This window comes from Streptopelia decaocto (genome assembly GCF_964273445.1).
Source record: "Streptopelia decaocto genome assembly, chromosome: 4".
Classification (NCBI taxonomy): domain Eukaryota; kingdom Metazoa; phylum Chordata; class Aves; order Columbiformes; family Columbidae; genus Streptopelia; species Streptopelia decaocto.
In genome coordinates, this window is record NC_138658.1 from 481,448 (window position 1) to 504,140 (window position 22,693).

The 22,693-nt window shown below is 53.4% G+C and overlaps 1 protein-coding gene across 3 annotated transcripts in view; it reads right to left on the reverse strand.

The window, feature by feature from the left end:
- MOB1B (MOB kinase activator 1B) overlaps nucleotides 1-21,235 on the reverse strand; it is a 35,608-nt gene extending 14,373 nt beyond the window's left edge. For all 3 annotated transcript variants that reach the window (XM_082052153.1, XM_082052155.1, XM_082052154.1), the window contains exons 1-2: nucleotides 21,109-21,235; nucleotides 1,740-1,906 (exon numbers count right to left, since the gene is read on the reverse strand). In XM_082052153.1, coding sequence (XP_081908279.1) covers nucleotides 1,740-1,906; nucleotides 21,109-21,122 — 181 coding nt within the window. In that variant the 5' untranslated portion in view covers nucleotides 21,123-21,235. The remainder of the gene's footprint in view (nucleotides 1-1,739; nucleotides 1,907-21,108) is intronic.
- Nucleotides 21,236-22,693: the final 1,458 nt, after the last annotated feature.

Consider the following 22,693-nt stretch of genomic DNA (forward strand, 5'->3'; position numbering starts at 1 on the left):
CTACGCACAGAAGTGCACAATCTGGTGTTCTATTACAAAGACATGGGCAAGATGTACTTCTGAAATAATTTTTAACATCTTCGAATGCAGGAGATTTCAGACAAAACTGAAAACAAAGTGTTGTACGCTTCTCGCCTTTTAATTTATTTTGAAACCATGTTTGAAAAATTTACATATAAGTCAACTTATATAAGACATCAGTAAAGCCAAGAGCTGAGCAAGAAGTAGAAAAGCAGAGCACGTTTCTTCCTGCGCCCTCAATACTGAAGGGCAAACCCAACATTAAGTCACACTTTTCATTTCCCATCAGATACCTCGACCAACCGAAGGGGCTCCCAGCTGCCCCTAACGGGTACCAGGTGTGCCAGAGGGACGCTGTACGTGACCGGAGCGCCTCACCAGCCAGTCGCTCCCACACAAACCACGTTACAATAACATCCCCCCTGCTGCAGGACCACGTCATTCCAGAACGCGGCTGTTACCAAAAGGCAGCTCTGACTCTTGCATCAAGTGCTGCGCTTCCTTTTGCCACCCAGCTAATTTAGCACTTAAATTACCTGGGAGGAGAAAAGCACAGCTGCCGCATAGGGAAGACAAGACACAGAGTGCAGGAACCACCAGAAGGGAAGGATGCCAGCAATACATTAAGCACCTTTAGTAGTGCTTACTCGTAAAAATGGGCTGGCGCTTTTTCTCGAGAGCTGTGCAGCAGAGCGTGAAGAGCAGCGCCCGTCCCCGGGACAGCGCTGCGGGCTCAGCGAGAACCCGAACCCAGCCAGGGGGACGGTTTCGCTTCGCAAAACTGTCCAAGAGCAAGAGGAAATACACAAACCCACATCAAACAAACAACTACAAGACATTAATCTTGAGCATAATTGAGACTGCACTGCAGTGCACAATCAATACTGTACAACCATGGAAGCACGCCAAGCTAAAGACACAACAGGTGAGGAAAGACCCAGCCCGGGCACAGAGTCCGTGGCGGCGAAGCTCTGCACGGGCTATGGAGTGTGATAGGGCTTGGGTTAGTCCAGTCCTAGGAGCAGAAGGCAGGCGGCAAATCCATCCAGCAGGGAGAGGAGGGAGGAGGAAACGTGGTCCAGCGATCAGAAAGCACTAATTTGGGCACCATTGTTTGGCCCGGCCTAGCACGAAAGGAGAGCGGTGGGACAAACAGCTTCCGAGGAAGCTAAAATAACACAGACTTGCCAGAGCACAGGCTCACAACTTGGCTGAAACAAAAGGAACTAACTAAGAAAACCGCAGAGACAGATTTCTGGGTTTGTTACAGGCTAAAGGAAAAGCAGGTCACACATGTAACTGCAGCCCTTAAAATACCTGAGACGTGGCCCTCACACTCACCTATGTTATGGTTTTCCGCTCAGCACACCACTGGGTAACAACCCTAGCTAAGAAGGATTAATTAAACATCGTAAGATGGCACTGACAAGCTAATTCCTAAAAACAGCAGTGGTGTTTCTACTTCAGCACTTGTCTGAGATCACGTGCCCAGAGCGCAGCCACCAAGAGCGAGAATCGTTTTGTCCGCAGGAACACGTTCCTGGCACAGCAGCCGCGGGGTTTAGTCTGGTGGGCCGCTCTGCACCTGTCGGCTGCACTGACACGGCGCCCGGGTCTCCGCAGGGCAGCAGAGCCCCCCCAGGATGAGCACAGGGCTCCTCCCTCGGCTCCAGCCCACACTCACCACCCTCCTCACCAACACAGGACAGCGGACTTACTGTTAACTGCGACCCATTCGTTCAAGTCTTCCCCCTCCGGCAGCATGACGGCCATGCGGAGATTGCCGCTCCCGAGCGTGGCTTCGGCATGTTTCAGCAGCTCGTACTGGTGAGAGCCCTCTGGAATGTTCTTCTTTGGTTTGAAGGTTTTGGAAGAGCGACTACCGCTGCGAAAGGGAAAGAAATAGAGAACTTGTGGAAAAGGACGGGAGCAAGAAATGAGTGGACAAGTCACACAGAAACACAGGATTAACGTTAAACAAAAAGGATGTTTAGCAAAAACTGGGATGCAAACATAACAGTCACTTGGAGCCATTTGAAGCGATGCAATGATTGTGCAGCACCCTGCCGTGGAGAGGCCACACAACTGGAAACGCTCAGACTCCCTCCCCGCTCTCACCAAACAGGACGATGGGCAAGACGACACTAAAAGTACTTCCTTCCCCAGGATCTGGACATTCACATACCGAGGGGAGCAGACCGACCAGACAGAAACCTGCTTTATTCTCAACGGTCATGCCGCTTGTCATGGCAATAAACGCCGCTGAAGAACAGCAGCCTGCCGCCCAGCCTGCCGCTCGCCCACGCCGGGGCCGGGAGCGCTCAGACACAGACAGACAGGCCTGCGCAGCCCCCAAAGACCGGCCGCGGGCACTCAGAACGCGCTCCGCAGGGCCCGCGGCTTCACTGCGGCACCTCCGCCACCAACGCAACGGCCTCACACCTGTCCAGCACCCCCGAAAGCTTCGCTTTGACAACAGAGCTGCTCAAGAATACACCAACACGGTAGCTGAAGAGAACACGGTTCCACATTTTCCACAAACTTTGTACGTCACTCCCCCTGGTTCCACAGCATACAGGCTGTTGGGTGCAGCAGCTAGGCAAGAAATAAGGAGGACGACTTTACGACTTAGATATAAATCATTTCCCTATCTATAATTTTGTTTGAAAAACATGGACTGACTTGAAAAACAATAAAGTGAGCCTGGATGGAACACGAACCCTGACCATGGCAGACACATGGCATATGTAGAACTAAACATTGCAGACAGGTGTCAAACCAGCCCATATTTGTGAATGAGCTCCGAATTCCAATGAAGGGAAGGGGAGAGATGTGAACAGGCGGCAGAATTTCATTAAAAACATTATCCAGTTCTTGCTTCTTTGTATAAAAGTCTGCCGATTTTTCACCACGTCTCTACAGGACTGAACCTTTTTGTTGTTTTTCGCAGGCCAAGGGCTGCAAGGGCTGTCCCCAGCTCACTGAACACCCGAACTGCACGTCTGAACACACGCGAGCTGCTGGTGGTCTGGGGATAGCGCTAGTGCAGCTGCACAGTCACACAGAACTGAACACCTGAACTGCACGTCTGAACACACGCGAGCTGCCGGTGGTCTGGGGATAGCGCTAGTGCAGCTGCACGGTCACACAGAACCCTCTAACAACCCTCATCCGCAGCTCCTTTCCCCAGCACCCACCACCCAGCCGCCGGCAGAAATGAAGACGAAGGCCTTCGGGGCAATGCTGGTCTCTAACCTTCCTAAAGGAGCCCTTGGCTGGCCTGGGAGGGATTGCGGGATGAGGCAGGTGAGCAGGCCGTGAACGTTCCTGGACACCGGCACACACTGACGAGTGCCCACGGCAGCCACCAAGCGCAACCAGGAGACCTACGGAGCAAAGGGAAACGTATGGCTCCCTTATACTCTATTACAGGGCATCTATAACGTCTGCCCGGTCATCTGCATCTCACCCTAAGCAAGAATACTAGATGCAAACGTTAAATAATGGAATTGCCTCCCAGCGGGAGCGAGCGGCTTTTGTGGCTCAGGGAGCTCCCTTCCCTCCCAGCCCAGACCCAAACCAGCTCTCCAGGAAAAACACAAACCGAATACTTGGAAAGTCAAGTTCTGCAGGAGCACATCCAGCTCACGCTGCTGTGCCAGCCGACACGGCCCGGTACTGCGGTGGAGCGCGGCTGCGGGGACAGGGCTGGCGCCAGGGACACCCCCAGCCGCCGGGGAGCCAGGGACACGGGTGCCGTTGTCTTCCACGTGCACCCGCGCAGGCAGGAGTAACACGGCACGGGAGCAGCACAGGCACAGCCCTTCCCGACTTGTTACGATGGAGCGACAGCACACTCGTGTTAGCCAGACAACAGAGAAACCAATGCCTAATACTTTCATGAACAGCAAACCAAAGGTTTCCAAAGACCAAGCACCACGCCAAAGCTCAGGTCATTCATTCATCATAAATGAGAAAGGAAAATACGAGCCCCTCGAAAGATCTGCAAGTGCTCGAGGGATTCTGAAGAAGCCTGACTCCAGACGGTACACAGAATATTTACCTGGGGCATGGAAACTTGGTATTTCAACCCCTGTTTTTTCATCTTCAAAGGCCTTTGCAAGCATTAATTAATTCTCACAAAGTATCTTTGAAGTAGGCATCATTAGCGTCTAGTTAGACACAGGGAAACTGAGGCAGCGGCTCATCGCCTAAGGCCAACAAGTAAATTTATCAGAGAAGATCCCAAGTTGAAGTTCTGCACCTCCATGTCTCGTTTCCCCTGCCATGCCTCTTTGTAAGAGAACCAGACTCCAGAACGGCAAACATTTCAAGCCTTCAAGCAATAATAGGGTGTTTCAAACGGTAACATTCTGCTAAGAACAGACACATCAGAGTAGGGCTGTGTTAGTTTCCAATAGCCAACATGTCAGCATAGAAATGGAAATAAAAGCTCAAGCTATTTTTCGTAAACCAAATCAACAGCCACAGCATTTAAATGCATTTTCCCCATGACAATCGCAGCATCATAAAGACAGCAGGTAAAATTAAGCTGTACGTGTTCAAGATCTGCACCGACACGATTTAACTCCAGCATTTCTATTTATAAAACAGAGCAGTCACAACATTTTTGTTCTGAAGGCAGAAGGTGTGCGAGCCAGGCATTACTTTTTTCAGCTCTTACAATATCAGAAAGTCAATTATTTTCCAGTCAAATTCCCACTCATTAAAACAAGCCGGTCTGAGTCAGCTCCCTTAGAGGTGCAGGTAACAAATCCGCTGTCCAGATGCCGGTTGCGTGCATTCCGCAGCCCGCAGCCGGTCTGGAAACAAAGCCGCAACCCTCCTCGGAGCGGGCAGTCCGGGAGGCCAAGGAACCGCCGCGCACAGCCACCCAGAGCCGCACAGCTCCCAACCGCCGCGCACAGCCGCCCCAGAGCTGCACAGCTCCCAACCGCCGCGCACAGCCGCCCAGAGCTGCACAGCTCCCAACCGCCGCGCACAGCCACCCAGAGCTGCACAGCTCCCAACCGCCGCACACAGCCGCCCCAGAGCTGCACAGCTCCCAACCGCCGCGCACAGCCGCCCCAGAGCTGCACAGCTCCCAACCGCCGCGCACAGCCGCCCCAGAGCTGCACAGCTCCCAACCGCCGCGCACAGCCGCCCCAGAGCCGCACAGCTCCCAACCGCCGCGCACAGCCGCCCCAGAGCCGCACAGCTCCCAACCGCCGCGCACAGCCGCCCCAGAGCCGCACAGCTCCCAACCGCCGCGCACAGCCGCCCCAGAGCCGCACAGCTCCCAACCGCCGCGCACAGCCGCCCCAGAGCTGCACAGCTCCCAACCGCCGCGCACAGCCGCCCCAGAGCCGCACAGCTCCCAACCGCCGCGCACAGCCGCCCCAGAGCCGCACAGCTCCCAACCGCCGCGCACAGCCGCCCCAGAGCCGCACAGCTCCCAACCGCCGCGCACAGCCGCCCCAGAGCCGCACAGCTCCCAACCGCCGCGCACAGCCGCCCCAGAGCCGCACAGCTCCCAACCGCCGCGCACAGCCGCCCAGAGCCGCACAGCTCCCAACCGCCGCACAGCCACCCAGAGCTGCACAGCTCCCAACCGCCGCACAGCCACCCAGAGCTGCACAGCTCCCAACCGCCGCACAGCCACCCAGAGCTGCACAGCTCCCAACCGCCGCACAGCCACCCAGAGCTGCACAGCTCCCAACCGCCGCACAGCCACCCAGAGCTGCACAGCTCCCAACCGCCGCGCACAGCCGCCCCAGAGCTGCACAGCTCCCAACCGCCGCGCACAGCCGCCCCAGAGCTGCACAGCTCCCAACCGCCGCGCACAGCCACCCAGAGCTGCACAGCTCCCAACCGCCGCGCACAGCCGCCCCAGAGCTGCACAGCTCCCAACCGCCGCGCACAGCCGCCCCAGAGCTGCACAGCTCCCAACCGCCGCGCACAGCCGCCCCAGAGCTGCACAGCTCCCAACCGCCGCGCACAGCCGCCCCAGAGCTGCACAGCTCCCAACCGCCGCGCACAGCCGCCCCAGAGCTGCACAGCTCCCAACCGCCGCGCACAGCCACCCAGAGCTGCACAGCTCCCAACCGCCGCACAGCCACCCCAGAGCTGCACAGCTCCCAACCGCCGCACAGCCACCCCAGAGCTGCACAGCTCCCAACCGCCGCACAGCCACCCCAGAGCTGCACAGCTCCCAATCGCTGCTCTGCTTTGGGGTGAGTGCCACGGAGATGACTGTGAGCCCCTGCTCAGAGCGGGCCCACGGCCTCAGGTGAGACCTGGGGCTATCAGAGCAGCCCACTGCAACTCAGGAACGGCACAACGCTGGGTTACAACTCAACTTCAACAGATATCTGAAGGCTGGTCAACACAGCCTGAGAACCAAAAACCAGCAAGCAAATGGATAAGCAGAGAGTCTGAGGACACAAGCTGATAGCTCACCCTGAAACATGTCCCTCACTTCTCCAGATACCATCACTGTATCATTCCAAACACCAAAAAAAGCACCAGACTTCTGAAGAGCACTCTGATCTAACCAAAATAACAGTTGCAAACATGAAGCTGTAAGAAGCATAATTCTCTTGACGTGCAGGGAACACAGAGCAGGCCCGCTAAGCAAACGCAAGCCGCACGCAGCACAGCCCTCTCCCACGGGCGAGGCGGCGCTTACAAAGCGATTCCGGGGCCCTGGGCTTTGTTTTGCTTTGTCCCTTTGGTTTTTTGAAGGAAGAATCAGTTGCACGGCTTGAAGAACTTCTCTAGACACGTGGTCATTCCTATACAAACAGAACACAAGTTTATTGTTTAGACACTTGGCTGTAGTTAACAATAACTGAAAATACTTAGATCAATGGCACAGAGCTGACGTTTCCTGGTGTAGTCAGCATGGGATAGAAGAATAACCTAAATGGTCTGCTACATCTAGATTAAACCACTGAAATTAAAATTTCCAAGTTAAAAACGGTGAAAGCAAGCGTGGCTGAGGCGCGAGTCCCCCAAAGCCAACGGAGCGCCGGGAACGAGGCCTCTCGGGAACAGGCTCCGGGTGCTGCCACAGAGCCGCCAGCGCCCCGGAGCCTCCTGGGCAAACCCATCCCCGGCACGCTCCCACGGCCGTTTGTTCAGTGCCAGATTTAAGTATTATACACCATTTTTAAGTATTAAACACCGCGCTTAAAAAAAAGCAACAAGCAAATATGAATCCAAAAGTTTCCCCAACTAAAAATAAAGCATCACAGACAAGGGAAATTTAAAACAACGTCCTCATCTTTCAGCACATGGAACTGACAACACTAGCAAAACAACGTCGGCTATTCCCCTTACTCCCGTTATTAAAGAAGTGCTTCTTCGGATGCCCAGAAGTGGAATCAATACAAATTCAGACAAAACCCCAAATCCCAGTTTTTGATTTTCAGTGACACATTGCTATCCGTCCTTTCTCAAGTCACCCTTTCTCTTTGCTGTACCATGGAGCACATGGCATTTTCTGTAGGCTCTTCAACCTCAACACACTTCTCCGGGAGCCCAGTGACCATTATTGTTACAACTGCTTTGAAACACCGCCTCCTTCTACCAAAGTACTGCCAGTGAAACCGGTATTTTAATGAGGTTTTTAATTCTCTACCCATCGAGGTGGGGACTAAGAACTGCCTTCCCCTTCCCAGAGAAACAACCACCCACCGTCATAGGCTCAAGTTTCACACAGGCCAGTGTGAAAGGAAGCAGGACATCATCTTAGCAATGGTTCTCAAAAAACACAGCTATCATTATATGCAAGACTCTACATGTTAAGAGAAGAGCGGGAGCTTATCAGATGATTCACATCCAGTAAGCAAAAAGTTATTTAAGGTAGCCTTAAGGAATGGGTTTGCTTTGCTTGTCCCAACCATTATCACCCAGCACTGGAATCTGTCATAACATGCACACTTCCACATTCCTAAAATACTTCTTTTCTCCTACACACACACGTTCTAGAGCCAGGGAAACCAAGCAAGTGCAGGACCTGTCCGGCAGAAGCGGGATGCTCCTGCACGCAGAGCACGGATGAGGACATGGCTGCGGGATGACAGGGCGCGGGCAGAACCCTGGGCGGAACCCTCCTCCTCCAGCACACAGAGCTGCTAGGTGGCCACGGACCGTTTGCCGGCCCAGCCGGGCGCCTACGCCTCCCCACGGCTGTCCACCCCCGAGCTCCGAACGTGCTGGTAAACAAGGCGAAGGTGTTACCGCACAGCCCTGCCATGGAGCTGTTCACCCAGTTGGATGCAATCCTTCTCCCAGCTTATCACAATTCCTAATGCAAGGAACAGGCACGCGTCCAGAACTCCAGCCCGTAACCAGGAAATCGTAATCACTTTGCTATGCTCACACGCGAAGCAAATTCCCTTGTTTCATTTACAACGCGTTCATTTAATACACTTTCATCTCCTGGAAACTGCTCAAAACAAACCAAGCAGTCCCGGTCGCCCTCGCTGTGCGCAGCCCAGAGGCGGCACAGCAGCCCGGGCGCCCGGCGCTGCCAATCGCTGCCGAGCGCCTCGCCGCCCCGCGCCGACCGCAGGGCTCGCGGCAGCGCCGGCAACCAGAGCCGGGGCACGAACAACGGTGCAAACGTGCGCACCGCACAAGGCCGGGATGCACAACACGAGTGCACGCGCTCAGCCGAGCGTGCCCCACGGGCTGCAGAGACGGGCAGGCAGACAGCGACGGCTGCGGAGCTGGAACGTGCCCGCGGTACGAAACCCGCAGACAGCGACGGCTGCGGAGCTGGAACGTGTCTGCGGTACGAAACCCGCAGACAGCGACGGCTGAGGAGCTGGAACGTGCCCGCGGTACGAAACCCGCAGACAGCGACGGCTGCGGAGCTGGAACGTGCCCGCGGTACGAAACCCGCAGACAGCGACGGCTGAGGAGCTGGAACGTGCCCGCGGTACGAAACCCGCAGCCTCCCAGAGCCCCTGCGCACGCGTCACCCCTGCCGCCGCACTGCTGCTCTCCACCGCCTCCACAGACCTTTACAAGCGCTTTAAAAGACCACCAAACACAACTTGAAACAAGTTTTCACTCCAATTTGCAAGAAAGAGGTTTTAGCAGAGACCCAAGCATCTCCACACGCTCTCCCACATCCATTTGAAAACACGTTAACGTGACAGGAACCAGTATTGTCCAGAACGTCCTGCTGCACGCTCCCAAGGACACACCGGCCACCTTGCTTCAGTCACTAACCAAGTTTGCTGCAAACTAAACAGGACTGTGTTCTCGCTGCTGTTCCCCTCTCTTCCCAGAACATCCTTATTTCTGTCAGTTGGCATTAACTCATGTAAAAGGGAGGGCACGACGTGAGTTCTAACAGAAGTCACACCTTCACCCTGATACGCTTCTAAGTGTAGCTCCCACAAAGGGCCAAACCTCAGTTTACTGCATGAGTCTACCTAATAAATCATTCAGCAGACAAAAGAACTATGCTGCTTTTGTAAAAGCTATCCTTTGCCATACATAAAACTGGCACTAAAAAGCCATTTGAACACTTCATTCTGCTGTACATGAGCGTATGGCACATTTTCCTTTGAAGAAGGAGGATCTAACGGAGCCGCGAAGGGCAGGCTGCTGAGAAGGGTGCCACAGGCGCCCCGCGGCACGGCCACAGAGAACAGTCCTGCCCGCGGGAGGCAAATCCAGAGGCAACCAGGTCAGGTGGCTGGGACTGAACATGAAGTACCATTTATTAACCAAGTATGTACCTTCTGGCTCCGTGCCCAGCGAAACCTGCAGAAAGACCCGACCCTGTGCAGTCCGCAGCGCGAACCCTCGTAGAGGGTCGTCCTCTGATGCGTTATGTGCATCACGAAGAGCAACTGCAGGAAGAACACGGTGTATTTTTGAGAAATTCTTAGTACCTGCCTCCTGAATGTTTCCAAGAACACATTATGAACAAAAGCAATTGACAGAGGGAAAATACTGAATAACACATGCGGGAGCGAGGATGACACAGTACGTGTTGCGCAGATGTGCAGAAATACGAAAAGCAGTGTTAGAAAACCCGAACGCCATGCACAACATTAGCAGACAGCACAATATTTATTTTATTTTTCAAAGAGAAGCAATAACATCCAAGTCCTGGCCTGGCAGTCACAGTGAATACCAGCAAGAGAGGGGACAACTAAAAACATCAACAACAGAATATGAGCGAGCACACGCGATCAGAAATCAAAACTGGAAAGTATTCCTGTGGATAGAAGTCAGCAAATTATAAAAGAAACGTGAGCAAACACATAAAGCTCCAAGTCGGGGTTATTTCTTTCAGTAAGATACAGGACTGTGTTTGAAGATGGGACCCTGGAAGGCTGGTGCAGGAGGGGGCACCAGCCGCCGGGGCAGGTCCGGCAGCTCCCGGGTCGCCCAGCCGGGGCACCGGCGCCGGGCCGCGGCACCACCAGAGCCGCGGCACCACCAGAGCCGGGGCACCACCAGAGCCGCGGCACCACCAGAGCCGCGGCACCACCAGAGCCGCGGCACCACCAGAGCCGCGGCACCACCAGAGCCGCGGCACCACCAGAGCCGCGGCACCACCAGAGCCGCAGCCAGGCCCGGAACAACGCGGGGGATCAGCAGCGCTCGCCTACCTGTGATTTCTTTACTGTAGTGCTGTTTCTACTGGATCAAACAAGGACACAAGTGTCCCACATGCTTTCCATAGCAAACTCTTCTGCCTGTTACAGAGATTCCCTACATTCAGCTAAATTCTCTTTAAATCTTTACCTTACTAATGCCCTCTGCGTCCTAAACCATATCTGCTGGTAACAGTCACGCCCTCTAAATCCATCTGAGAAGGTAGGTGGGAAGCAGAGCTTTTCAGAAAGCAAGCTACGAGCCACTGCGGATGATGAATTGCAGCAATAAACGCTTGGCTCCAGTATCAAATTAGATCCTTACTTATACACCAAATATAGTGCTTGGAGAACGTGCCTCGGAACATGGATGGTTTCCCAAAATGCTGATCGGTGCTGTGGAAACCCAAGGCTTTCTGAATGACTAAAGCTACCTAGTCACGCACCCCATGAAATCACAGCAGGGCGTTCAAGAAGGAAAAACCCCACGTTTCAGACAGTCTCCAGTCATTCTAAACACAGCAAAAATAATGACTTGCTGATGCACTTAGGAAAAAGGTCACATTAAAAAAATATGAACTTCACTAAATTTTAATGGGGAGGAGTCACTCTAGCACTTTATAAAAGTTTGTCTTGTATTGTAACCCCCATGAGAAACAGACTGGTGACAGGAGCCTGTCACACGAAAACCACTCAGCAGCTTCCCAACACAACACCTCGAAGCACATATGTACGGTTACATCTACACTTCGATTAATAGGAAGACGGGGTCTTGTTAGAGCGAGATAAGGACTTAGCAAAACCAGTCGATTCAATGTGAATCACGCTAAGCCATTTATTACAGAAACAAGTCTCCTTATATACGTAACTATATTCTAATCACGCGTCCACGCTCCAAGCATGGATTCGCTAAATGAGTATCGTGGGCTGTCCGTGCTCTGGAGTCTCACTGATGATATGTCCGATGATTCACGCCACGCCAGGACCCCGGTGACTGAGGAACGCCCCTCTTTCTCACAGCAGACTCTGCTTCTCCAAGCAGCCTTGAGATTCCTTTGAGCCTGACTAATTCAGCAACAGACCTTTATCTATCAAGACCCCTGCACAGGGTCTGAATTCAGGAAACAACAGAACAATCATTAGAAGTAAGAAATAACACAGAGAATAACAGGAAGAAGAAATGGACAGGAGGCAGGAATGAATAATCTAACAGCTTTCCAAAAATACACTGCATTATCTCATCATCAAGTATTTCTTACACATCCCCCATGTTTCAGACAATCTTCCACGTGCTGTGTGAAACTATCCTCAAGAGCATTCGCTTGTATCTTGCAAAGTATCGTATGAGGAAAACCCACCCACCTGAAGCACCCGAGGGGGACAAAGCTCTTTCATGTACAGGAGGAGACTGACTGTGAAATGACTGCAGGCTGTGCATTTGCGGCCGAGTCGCAGTCGGTTTAACTGCTCTGCAGCGACTGCAAATGCACACATTTCTCTTTTCCACTCACACTGCAGCGAGAAATTCTGAGAAGAGCTGTCAACCACCGAAGTGAACACAAGGACCTTAGAGACACCTCATTTTCTGTAAAAGTTACACTCCAGCATGGGAAAAAGTGTGGCAACACTTTGTTGCCACAAATTATGACAAGTAAAAGACATGGTGATGCCATTTGGATTCCTGGATTTAGAACACTTAGCGAGTCCCTAAAACAATTACTCCTTTCAAGCAAAATCAGGACCGTGCTACTGAAGTTGGTAAAAACGCAATTAAAGTACAATCAAGCAAAACAAAACATGGGTTATTTTATTAAGGTCAGCATAGAAAATCCACTCAATTGTTATTTGGGTTGAATTCTTCTATATCAAAAATCAGACCTCTCATTTTTCAGCAAAAGAGGCGTATACCAAAGCTCACTAATACTCCTTGTCCTACAGAAAGGAACGGGACTCCTCGTAAAGACAATAAAGCCGGCATGACGCTGTGTTACCTGCTCCACGCTCACGCTGTGGCCAGGAGCGCTCGTGTCTCCAGGACACCAACCTGGAGCCAAGCCACCAGTTTTAAAGATGAAGCGCAATGGCAGCCAACAGCAAAACACGGCACGTGGAAAAGAAGCAGGCTTCAAAACACTCAACCAAAACACGGGTAGAATTACAGGGGGTACAGAAGAATAATAAAAGGAATGGATTCCTGCCAAGGAACAGCTGGGAACTGGAGAAGGAAGAAGGGAAAGGAGAGGGGGAAAAGGCAGATGTGTTGTCACAAAAACAACAAGTTTCGGGACAAGAATCTAAGGTCACAGTTGGATTTCATGATGAACGAGAGAAGACAGAACAAAAGACCCTTTAGATCTGCAAGTTATATTAGTGCAACCAAAGTCAATGTTTGGAAAGGCAAGGCTTAAGCCGACCAAAAAGCTGCACCTTATCCTTAGCTTTGTTTTGAAGGAACAAACAGAAAATGCAAGAGTGAATGAGTCCAAGCCAGCAACAATTCACCGCGTTTAAAAAGTTTCAAAATATATGTATTTAGAATGAAAAAGTACTGTCACCTTCATGAATTCATAAGGGACTGTCCTTGTATCAACACAAAACTACCACCTCACAGGCGTTAATTCAGGGTCTGCTGACTCAAGCTACATATTTGAGATGGGAAGCAAAGACGAATTCCACAGAACACATCAGACACACCACACTTCACTGCACAGCACAAAGCGGGATCAGGTCCTGGACCGCGTACACCTACTGCGCTAACCAAGAGAGGTCGTTTCAACCCAGCACAGCGCCATGAAGCTGCACAGACACGTGTCTCTCCCCACAACCAACCCCCAGCTCCTACGCCCGGCTTTTGAACCCCTTCCCGAAAACACTGACCCAAGCAGCAGCTTCCTGGGAAAGCATCTGACACATCCGTGCACACAATAACCAACGCATCGGCTCTGTGACATTACCTGAAAAACTTTAAAATTAACTTTGTGGTTACTTCTTTATCTGCTTTAAACCAATTTGGAAAAGTTGCACACACGTGGTTTCGGATAACCTAGTCAGAATATCCTGTAACTGCGGAGGGAAATTCATAACACCCTGCCCAATTCCAAAATGCAACCTATTTTCTTCCAGAAGAGGTAAATGCAACAGATGTCTTCCTCTGCAAGAAAACCCCCTGAAAACTCAAAGGAAAGGAACTTGCTGGTCCTTGCTGTCTCACAGATTTTCCCCCGCACATTTTCAGCCTGGTTCGCCCGTGCTGACCTCCCTGCGATGGCAGCCAACACCGGCGCCACAGACACGCTACCCGAGGGAAAGATACAGGAATGCCACGATCCAAAAAGCAACACACAGAGATGACAGAGCAAAGCACTGGACCCTGATAATCCCACCCCACAAAAAACTTCCAGAAGTCTGTAAAAAGCAACAGAGTTATATTCAATTATAGCTAAAAACAAATTCTACAGCATCTGAATACATAACTGACAACCTCCCACTGTGCAATTAAAAAAGAAAAAAAAGACAAACCAATCAGCAAGTTCATCATAGCTCAACACTAATCAGAAGTGGCTTAGCTGACACAGTGTAAGAGCACCGCAAAGCGTATCCCGGCTGAGGCCGGCGCGTGGGCCGAAGGCTCATCGATAGCGTTGGCAACAGCGTCTTCCTATGGCGCGCTATGAACACTTCAAGGGGCAGAATTACATGCAGCTATTCACTTCTCTAGGAAAAACAAGCAGCTCATTCTGTCAGCCTTGGGCACGAAAATACACAACCACAGTTGCAAGTCCTGAGCTACCTTCCATGGACAAACGCTTCCAATATTATATCCTTTTTCAGAAGAGAGAAAAAACCTCCACATCTTGCAAGACACGTACAGCATAGGATGTAACTGTGAGCCTGGGCTGTCCTGACCACGGCTCTCTGTTGCCATGAAGAGATGCTAAATCCAATGACTTGACAGGAAATTATCAAATGTTTCGGGCACCTTCTCAAGATTACAAACCAAGCCATGTTAGCTGTGCACACATCCTCCCCAAAAGGGAGCCCTATTCAACCGCTCTTCTCATCAGACAAATGTAAAGAGCTAATTACATAAGTTCACTTACATTGCAAACATGAGGAGAGGAAGACAAACCAGGGAAAACAATTGTGGCACAAAAACAAACAATTAGGAAGCAATTAAGACCGGACATCACTGCGATGTAGCATACACAACTTTCACACTGAACATTGCCTTTCCTCATGGTGTCGTGTTTGTTTTTCCTCAGTTTAAACTAATGCTTCTGTACAGAGAATGCAGCATCTGAGAACATTTACAAGTGCTGATCGCTCACTTCAGCAATTATGTGTTCCTGAAAACAGAGTATTAGCAGCAAAAGGCTTTCCAAACGCAATTCCGAGCTCAGAGAAATTCCATCGAACTCAATTGCAAAATTGACTGCAGCACAGGCAGCACAAGAGGCCACACGAGCATTCCGGTCCGAGTTTAAAGCGTACATGGATGGCCGCGGCTCCCGGCTGCTCTCTGCTCCTCGGAGCGCCCTCCAGGAGCCACAGAACCGCCAGGGCAGGCCCGGCAGCGGCCTCGGGAACGGACCGGAGCACGGGAACTCTGCACAACGTGACGCGGGCTTCAACAGCACCAGACACCAAGCCTAGGTGAACACAAGGCTTCTGCAGCCAATAATTCACTGAAAGCTATAAGCAGCTACGAGGAAAAAAAGCTCTACTTTCTGTGAAGTTCACTGTGAAAGCTGATTTTGTGTAAACTCTTCCTCTAAGGAATCCTCCTGTCTTCAAAACTCAAAATTAGTTACCAAGACTTAAAGAATTAAAAAAGCCACCAGAAAACTCTTTAAAGACTTGGCAACAGCCTTGCAGCTCTCATTCCACTACACTCATAGGTGAGCTCAAGAGACTTTTCACTCCCAGTACTCTTCCAAAAAACCAATCTGAATGTGTCATTAATGGTACCGGTTAAACAACAGATCTACGGTGAGGTACCACATTAATGTGTCAAGAGCCTCTACCCCATCTCTTCTCTACGGACACAGCCTGCACAGTAATATTACATTAGTCATGCAAAAACTGAAGAAAAGCAGTATTTTAAAATACAGGGAGAAAAACATGAGAATGTTTGACGAAATCTATTTCCCATTTCTAACAGTTGGTAAACGCCTACACGTTGATTTCCAATGACTGAAATTCCGGCTTATAAGAGCCTAAGAGTCTTCTGTGGGAGCCCTCGATAAGAGGAGATAAATCCCACATCTCCAGCTTTCACTACAGAAGGAGCACTCAGGAAGCACTCGGTGCCTCTGACTGAACAAGCTGAAACACATTGCCCACTTCAGAAACAGCTTTCGCTGGGTAAGTGGCAGCAGCCCGGCATCTAGGAGAGCTGAAGCAGGGAGGGAACAGAGAGCCAGGACGTTCTGCAGGAGCAGAGCTGAAGCAGGGAAAGAACAGAGAGCCAGGACGTTCTGCAGGAGCAGAGCTGAAGCAGGGAAAGAACAGAGAGCCAGGACGCTCTGCAGGAGCAGAGCTGAAGCAGGGAGAGAACAGAGAGCCAGGACGTTCTGCAGGAGCAGAGCTGAAGCAGGGAGGGAACAGAGAGCCAGGACGCTCTGCAGGAGCAGAGCTGAAGCAGGGAGGGAACAGAGACCCAGGACGTTCTGCAGGAGCAGAGCTGAAGCAGGGAGGGAACAGAGAGCCAGGACGCTCTGCAGGAGCAGAGCTGAAGCAGGGAGGGAACAGAGACCCAGGACGCTCTGCAGGAGCAGAGCTGAAGCAGGGAGAGAACAGAGAGCCAGGATGCTCTGCAGGAGCAGAGCTGAAGCAGGGAGAGAACGGAGACCCAGGACGTTCTGCAGGAGCAGAGCTGAAGCAGGGAAAGAACAGAGAGCCAGGATGCTCTGCAAGAGCAGAGCTGAAGCAGGGAGAGAACAGAGAGCCAGGATGCTCTGCAGGAGCAGAGCTGAAGCAGGGAGAGAACAGAGAGCCAGGACGCTCTGCAGGAGCAGAGCTGAAGCAGGGAGAGAACAGAGAGCCAGGATGCTCTGCAGGAGCAGAGCTGAAGCAGGGAGAGAACGGAGACCCAGGACGTTCTGCAGGAGCAGAGCTGAAGCAGGGAGAGAACAGAGAGCCAGGACACTCTGCAGGAGCAGGCAGGGAATCGGGACGGCCACAATGCTGCTCAGTCTGGAAACAAACACAGCACCTCTCGTTTTCTTATTGCTCTGCAACAAACATAAGGAAAACAAGTCATGTCCCACTGCACCTTCTGTACATACATATACACAGGAAAACTATTATTTTAATTTGAAAAAAAAAGGGCTCCATCAGAAGGCACTGGCAGGCGCCCCCACGCTGTGCACCAACAGGAGAAGGAAGAGCACACCTTCCCCGATTCTGTTCACAAGTTAACTTTGTGTGGATTCAAAACCACACGCGCCCCAAACAACAGCTGCTCATCCTCACCCTTACCTGCGGTTTCCATCAGCTCCTGGTCTTTCAAAGTCTCACCAGTTAAGAGTGCCTACATCAATCTCATTAATATATATACACACACACACACACATATGTGTGTGTGTATACATATATATATGCTGGAATTTTCTGAGAGGCTTTTTTTGAAAAACAAAATACAGTTCCATAGCTTCAATAACAAAATTGAATATTTTCCATTCAAAAATACATAGTTTTCATCTGGCTTATTTTTTACCTAAGTTTTGCCAGCGCAGGATAACACAAGCATGTCACCATATGGCGCGCCCACCATAACTATCTTTAATTCTTTCCCTTGGAGATGTACGCTGAAGTACCTGCAGCTATGCTGTAATTGCCTTTTAAAGAGAACTTGTCAAGCTGAATTCTTTTGGAACTGAAGACACTTTCTAACCCAATTCCCCCCCCCCCCCTTTTTTTTTTTTAATTTAAGATTCAGGATAACCTATTCAACCACTGAAGGGGTTTATAAAATATTGTCAAAAAGGAAGAAACAGACCAGAAAGAGCAATCAGTGGCACTGAAAATAACAATCGCTGTCAAAACCAAGTTGTATTAATTCAATGACTTGTCTCACAAGACAGTCTTTTTATAATGTTACCCATAATGAGAGAAGACAATGGCTTCCCTTGATTTTTTTGCCTCCCGTGCAGCTCTGTGTCCCTGGCCCTAGCAACAGAGAAGAATAGCCGTGGACGTGTGAGCGGGCGGGCGGCGAGGGGCCCCAGCGCCCTGCGCTGCCCAGGCACAATCGCTCTGTTATGTGACAGCGGGCGAGCCTGCGAGAACACGGCTTCTGATTCTGGCTGACAAACTCCAGCCCAGGTCCTGCCGATGAACTGCCTGACAGGTTCGCTGCGGTTAGAGATCATCTCTAGCACGGTGCACGAGGACAACCTGCTGCTGCGTCTTCATTGAGAGTTCCAAACTGGAGTCGGTTCACAAAAAGACAACGGTACCGCTGGCGCAAGGGAAGCAGCACAAACAATGAACTTGGCTACCTCCAAATCAAAGAAACTCTTGCTGAAAAGGGAGTGAAAACATACTATGAAAAACGATGTTAAAAGTCATATGAGAATGTGCGGGGTTTGCAGTTGAAATACAAGTTTGTACTACTAAATTTGCAGAAGCATAAAGACATCCAACCATTATCGTTGAATAACTCTGTCAAGTTACCACGAAATTCAATTTTGAAACAAGGTGATGCTAACTTTCTGGATACTTGAAAAAAAATACACAACTACTTGCCAGTAACACACGGAAAGTTCCCCTGCTCTCCCCAGGGCCTACGAGGCACACTTAAAAAACCCATTTCTAGAGTGCAGATGAGTAAACTAGGTTCTGCCTACAACACTGCCAGCAACAGCTGACACAGCCTTGCCAAGACGTCTAGTTTTGCCAGGCAGTAACTCCGGTTTCCACTTCTATATTTCATCCAGCAAGACAACTTGAAACAACGGAGATGGGGGTAAAAATTTGCTTTTCCCAGGTTTCAGAAGGGTCTGGGAAAAGAAACAAACATGTCATTATTGCCTGTGACAGAGGGTGGAGGGTTTCACGCCTTTCCGTTACCAGTTAGCCAATGCCACGGAGCGTGAGGCTCTCTAATTGGCAAACCAGACTCCAAGGACAGCACCGTGCTCAAAATCCTGTCCCCTTCCCCATGGCAGCAGCTGAGAATTATGAAGGAGAGGGACAGCTGGGCTTCTCATTAGGAGCACCACGTCTGAATCCGCGGACAGTCATTTGTACCCATCTCCCACTTGCAGCTGATAAGTGTCTTTCAAAAACCTCTCTGGGGTGAGGCAGCACAGGGCAATGACAGGCAAAGCTGGATCGGCAGGGCAGAGCTGAAGGATAAGTGCAACACAGAGATTTAGAAGGAAGCCAGCATCGGCACTATTTGCCTCCGTGAGAACAGTTTACTAGAACGCTCCAACTCCCAGGATAAATTATCTTCGCTAAAAGCAGGCTACACACACATCTGTTGGTTATCAATATAAGCCTCTAACAACTGTCAGATATTATGGCAACAGTCCCACCAACTGCTCGCACGTAACTCTAATGTGCAGTGCAGTCAGCGGGGCCAGGGCCCCAGGGGGGCTGCTCTCTGCCAGGGGCACGTTTCAGCAGCTCCGATTGCCCTGCTTCCCTAGAGCACATCTTCGCTTTAATTAATAGGTCACTGAACCGGTTTATGCTAATTGTCAGAAGTACCTCGTCTTTGTTCCCAAGGGGAGGGACCAAAGTTCATTCGGTTCTTGTCTACGAAGCAAAACTGCAAAACGTAAGGTTTCGCACACACCTAAGCTGCCACCAATTCCTAAGGGAGCTTTTTTACGCCGCAGTAAACAAATGCCTTTTCATGAGCACCACCGTCCTGCCAGCGATGCCTGGCCGTGCCTGTACCAGAGCCCCTACACCACCGTGACCTGAGCTGTAATTAACCTGTGCAATTAACCAGTACATGGTCCTGCCAGCGATGCCTGGCCGTGCCTGTACCAGAGCCCCTACACCACCGTGACCTGAGCTGTAATTAACCTGTGCAATTAACCAGTACATGGTCCTGCCAGCGATGCCTGGCCGTGCCTGTACCAGAGCCCCTACACCACCGTGACCTGAGCTGTAATTAACCTGTGCAATTAACCAGTACATGGTCCTGCCAGCGATGCCTGGCTGTGCCCGTACCAGAGCCCCTACACCACCGTGACCTGAGCTGTAATTAACCTGTGCAATTAACCAGTACATGGTCCTGCCAGCGATGCCTGGCCGTGCCTGTACCAGAGCCCCCGCACCACCGTGACCCGAGCTGTAATTAACCTGTGCAATTAACCAGTACATGGTCCTGCCAGCGATGCCTGGCTGTGCCCGTACCAGAGCCCCCGCACCACCGTGACCCGAGCTGTAATTAACCTGTGCAATTAACCAGTACATGGTCCTGCCAGCGATGCCTGGCCGTGCCTGTACCAGAGCCCCCGCACCACCGTGACCCGAGCTGTAATTAACCTGTGCAGGCTGCAACTCACTGGACCTGCAATTAACTTGTACCGGCTGCGACTCACCGACCTGCGCCAACGCCAACCATTTTTAACTTACCGACCACACATAACGCCACGGGCAGCAACTTCTGCCCACGCCGTCCTTGCTATGAGTAAAAAAAACTGTAAAACTATATAAAATAAAAGGGGAGGCTCCAGCAGATGGGTGTTTTGCCCCGCAGGCGACCTTCCCTTCCCAGCGCTGCCCTCTCAGCAGCCCCGCGCTCCGGGCAGGTCTGCCGGTAAACCAGCCAAACCTCGTGCGGATTCACTCAGCGCGCGTGGCTGCTGCTTCCGATTCCTCTCCCGCTGTCCCAGCCGAGGACGAGGCTCGAGCCGCAGCTCCAGGCGAACGAGCTCCCGCCCTCCAAACGCCCTCTCGGCCCCGAGCGCCGTTACCGTCCCGCGGGCGGACGGCCGGGCCGTTAGCGCGGCCGGGCCCGGGCACGCGGGGAGCGCATGAAGGGCCGTTAGCGCGGCCGGGGGCCGAGCGCACAGGGAGCGGCCGTTAGCGGGCCGGGCGCCATGCCGGCGGGGAGCGGATGAAGCGGCCGTTAGCGGGCCAGGCGCCATGCCGGCGGGGAGCGGATGAAGGGCCGTTAGCGGGCCGGGCGCCATGCCGGCGGGGAGCGGATGAAGCGGCCGTTAGCGGGCCGGGCGCCATGCCGGCGGGGAGCGGATGAAGCGGCCGTTAGCGGGCCAGGCGCCATGCCGGCGGGGAGCGGCCGCCCGGCTCCCTCGGCACGGCGGGGAGGGGCTGGCGGCGGGGCCGCGTCCCTCCGGCGGGCTGCCCGGCCCTGCCCTGCCCGGCGGGACGGCGGCAGGAGAAGGACCCGTGTTCCTCCTCGGGACGGACAGACGGGCGGGTCAGGGGCAGCCTCCTCTCCTCCCCCCGCCACCGCGCCCCCTCCGCGGCTACTCACAACAAGAAGCTCATGGCGATGGCGGCGGAGCGGGACCGGCTGCCTGGGCTCGGCTCGGCGCTGCTCGGCTCCAATGGCAGCGGCGGCGCTGGGCGGCGTGTGAGGGGAGAGCGCCGGGGGCGGGGACACGGCCCGGCCCGCCCCGCCCGGCAGCGCCCCCAGCGGCCCCCGCGGCCCGGCCCAGCCCGCCCGGCCACGCCCCCAGCGCCCCCAGCGGCCCCCGCGGCCCGCCCCGCCCCGCCCGGCCACGCCCCCAGCGCCCCCAGCGCCCCCAGCGGCCCCCGCGGCCCCCCCCGCCCCGCCCGGCCACGCCCCCAGCGCCCCCAGCGCCCCCAGCGGCCCCCGCGGCCCGCCCCGCCCCGCCCGGCCACGCCCCCAGGGCCCCCAGCGGCCCCCGCGGCCCGCCCCGCCCGGCCACGCCCCCAGCGGCCCCCGCGGCCCGCCCCCCCCTTCTCCTCACGGCACCGCGGGCCGACGCGGCCCCGCAGGGACGGGTCTCCGCGGTAACTCCGAGTGCCCGGGCACTCCCCTTGTCCCTCCGGCCTCCTTCCCTTCCCTGACAAACGGCATCCCCCCTCCCCTCACACACCCCGTGTCTCCGGCGGGACTCTGCCCTGAGCGCCGCTGTCTGCGGCAGCGGCCTCGGCCTCGGGGACAGCGCAGGCCCCGGCAGTGTGTCCCCAGGCCGGGGAGCCAGAGGAGCAGAGGCCGTGAGCAGGGCCCGGCCTCCCCAGACCCTGCCCGGGAAACCTGGGCTCGCTCCGGCTGTCCCTGGGCAGGACTCCATGGGAGCGAGCGCCCCGTGGATGCCCTGGCGGCCTTCAGGCAGCTGTGGCAGTGAAGCCCTTTCCCCGTTTCCTTGCCCCACGGAGCCTGTCCAGGCTTGGTACCTCAGGCTGCCATTTGCAGGGTCTGTAACCGCATGGAGACGGGTATGCTGTGGAAATGGCACCATTTCTGTCCCTGTGCCCCCGCAGCAGGGCCTGGGCAGGGCAGCCTCCATTCTGTGTGGAGACACCGTCACGGCTGCGGCAGCAGCTTCTGGGCAGGAGCGTGAACAGCCCTGATGTTCCCCACCAAGTATTGCAGGGGAGCCACAACAAGAGCCTCAGCAACAGCGTGGCCTCCTGATTCAGTGTCTTCCACCCCAGACGCTGGCTGTGGAGCGTCCCTGTGTGCCGCAGGTACGGAGCCGATCACTGCGGCTGTGCGCATCGTGCACAGACTGAAACGCAGTACACCGTAATTACTGACACCATCCAGGCTTCCTTACGTGGTACCAACCCACAGATAACCACCATGGTCATAAAAAGAACAGGGAGACCCTAAATTCTACGTTTCTGCCCTCTCACTCAATAGTCCCAGCATTTTATAAAAGAAGTTTCTCAAAATGGCCTCCAGTATTTCAGAAGTCTCAATGTTTGATGTGCGAGCACTGTGGGACTAAGCTGGCTGGGGCCGGGGACGGCTGAGGACACGGCCCAGAGGGAAGATACAGGCAGCTGCAAACTACTGCAGTAAAAAAGGACGCTTTTTGTTACAAACGCTGGGCAAGCCCTTCACCTGACCTCTGCCCCGAACCGCT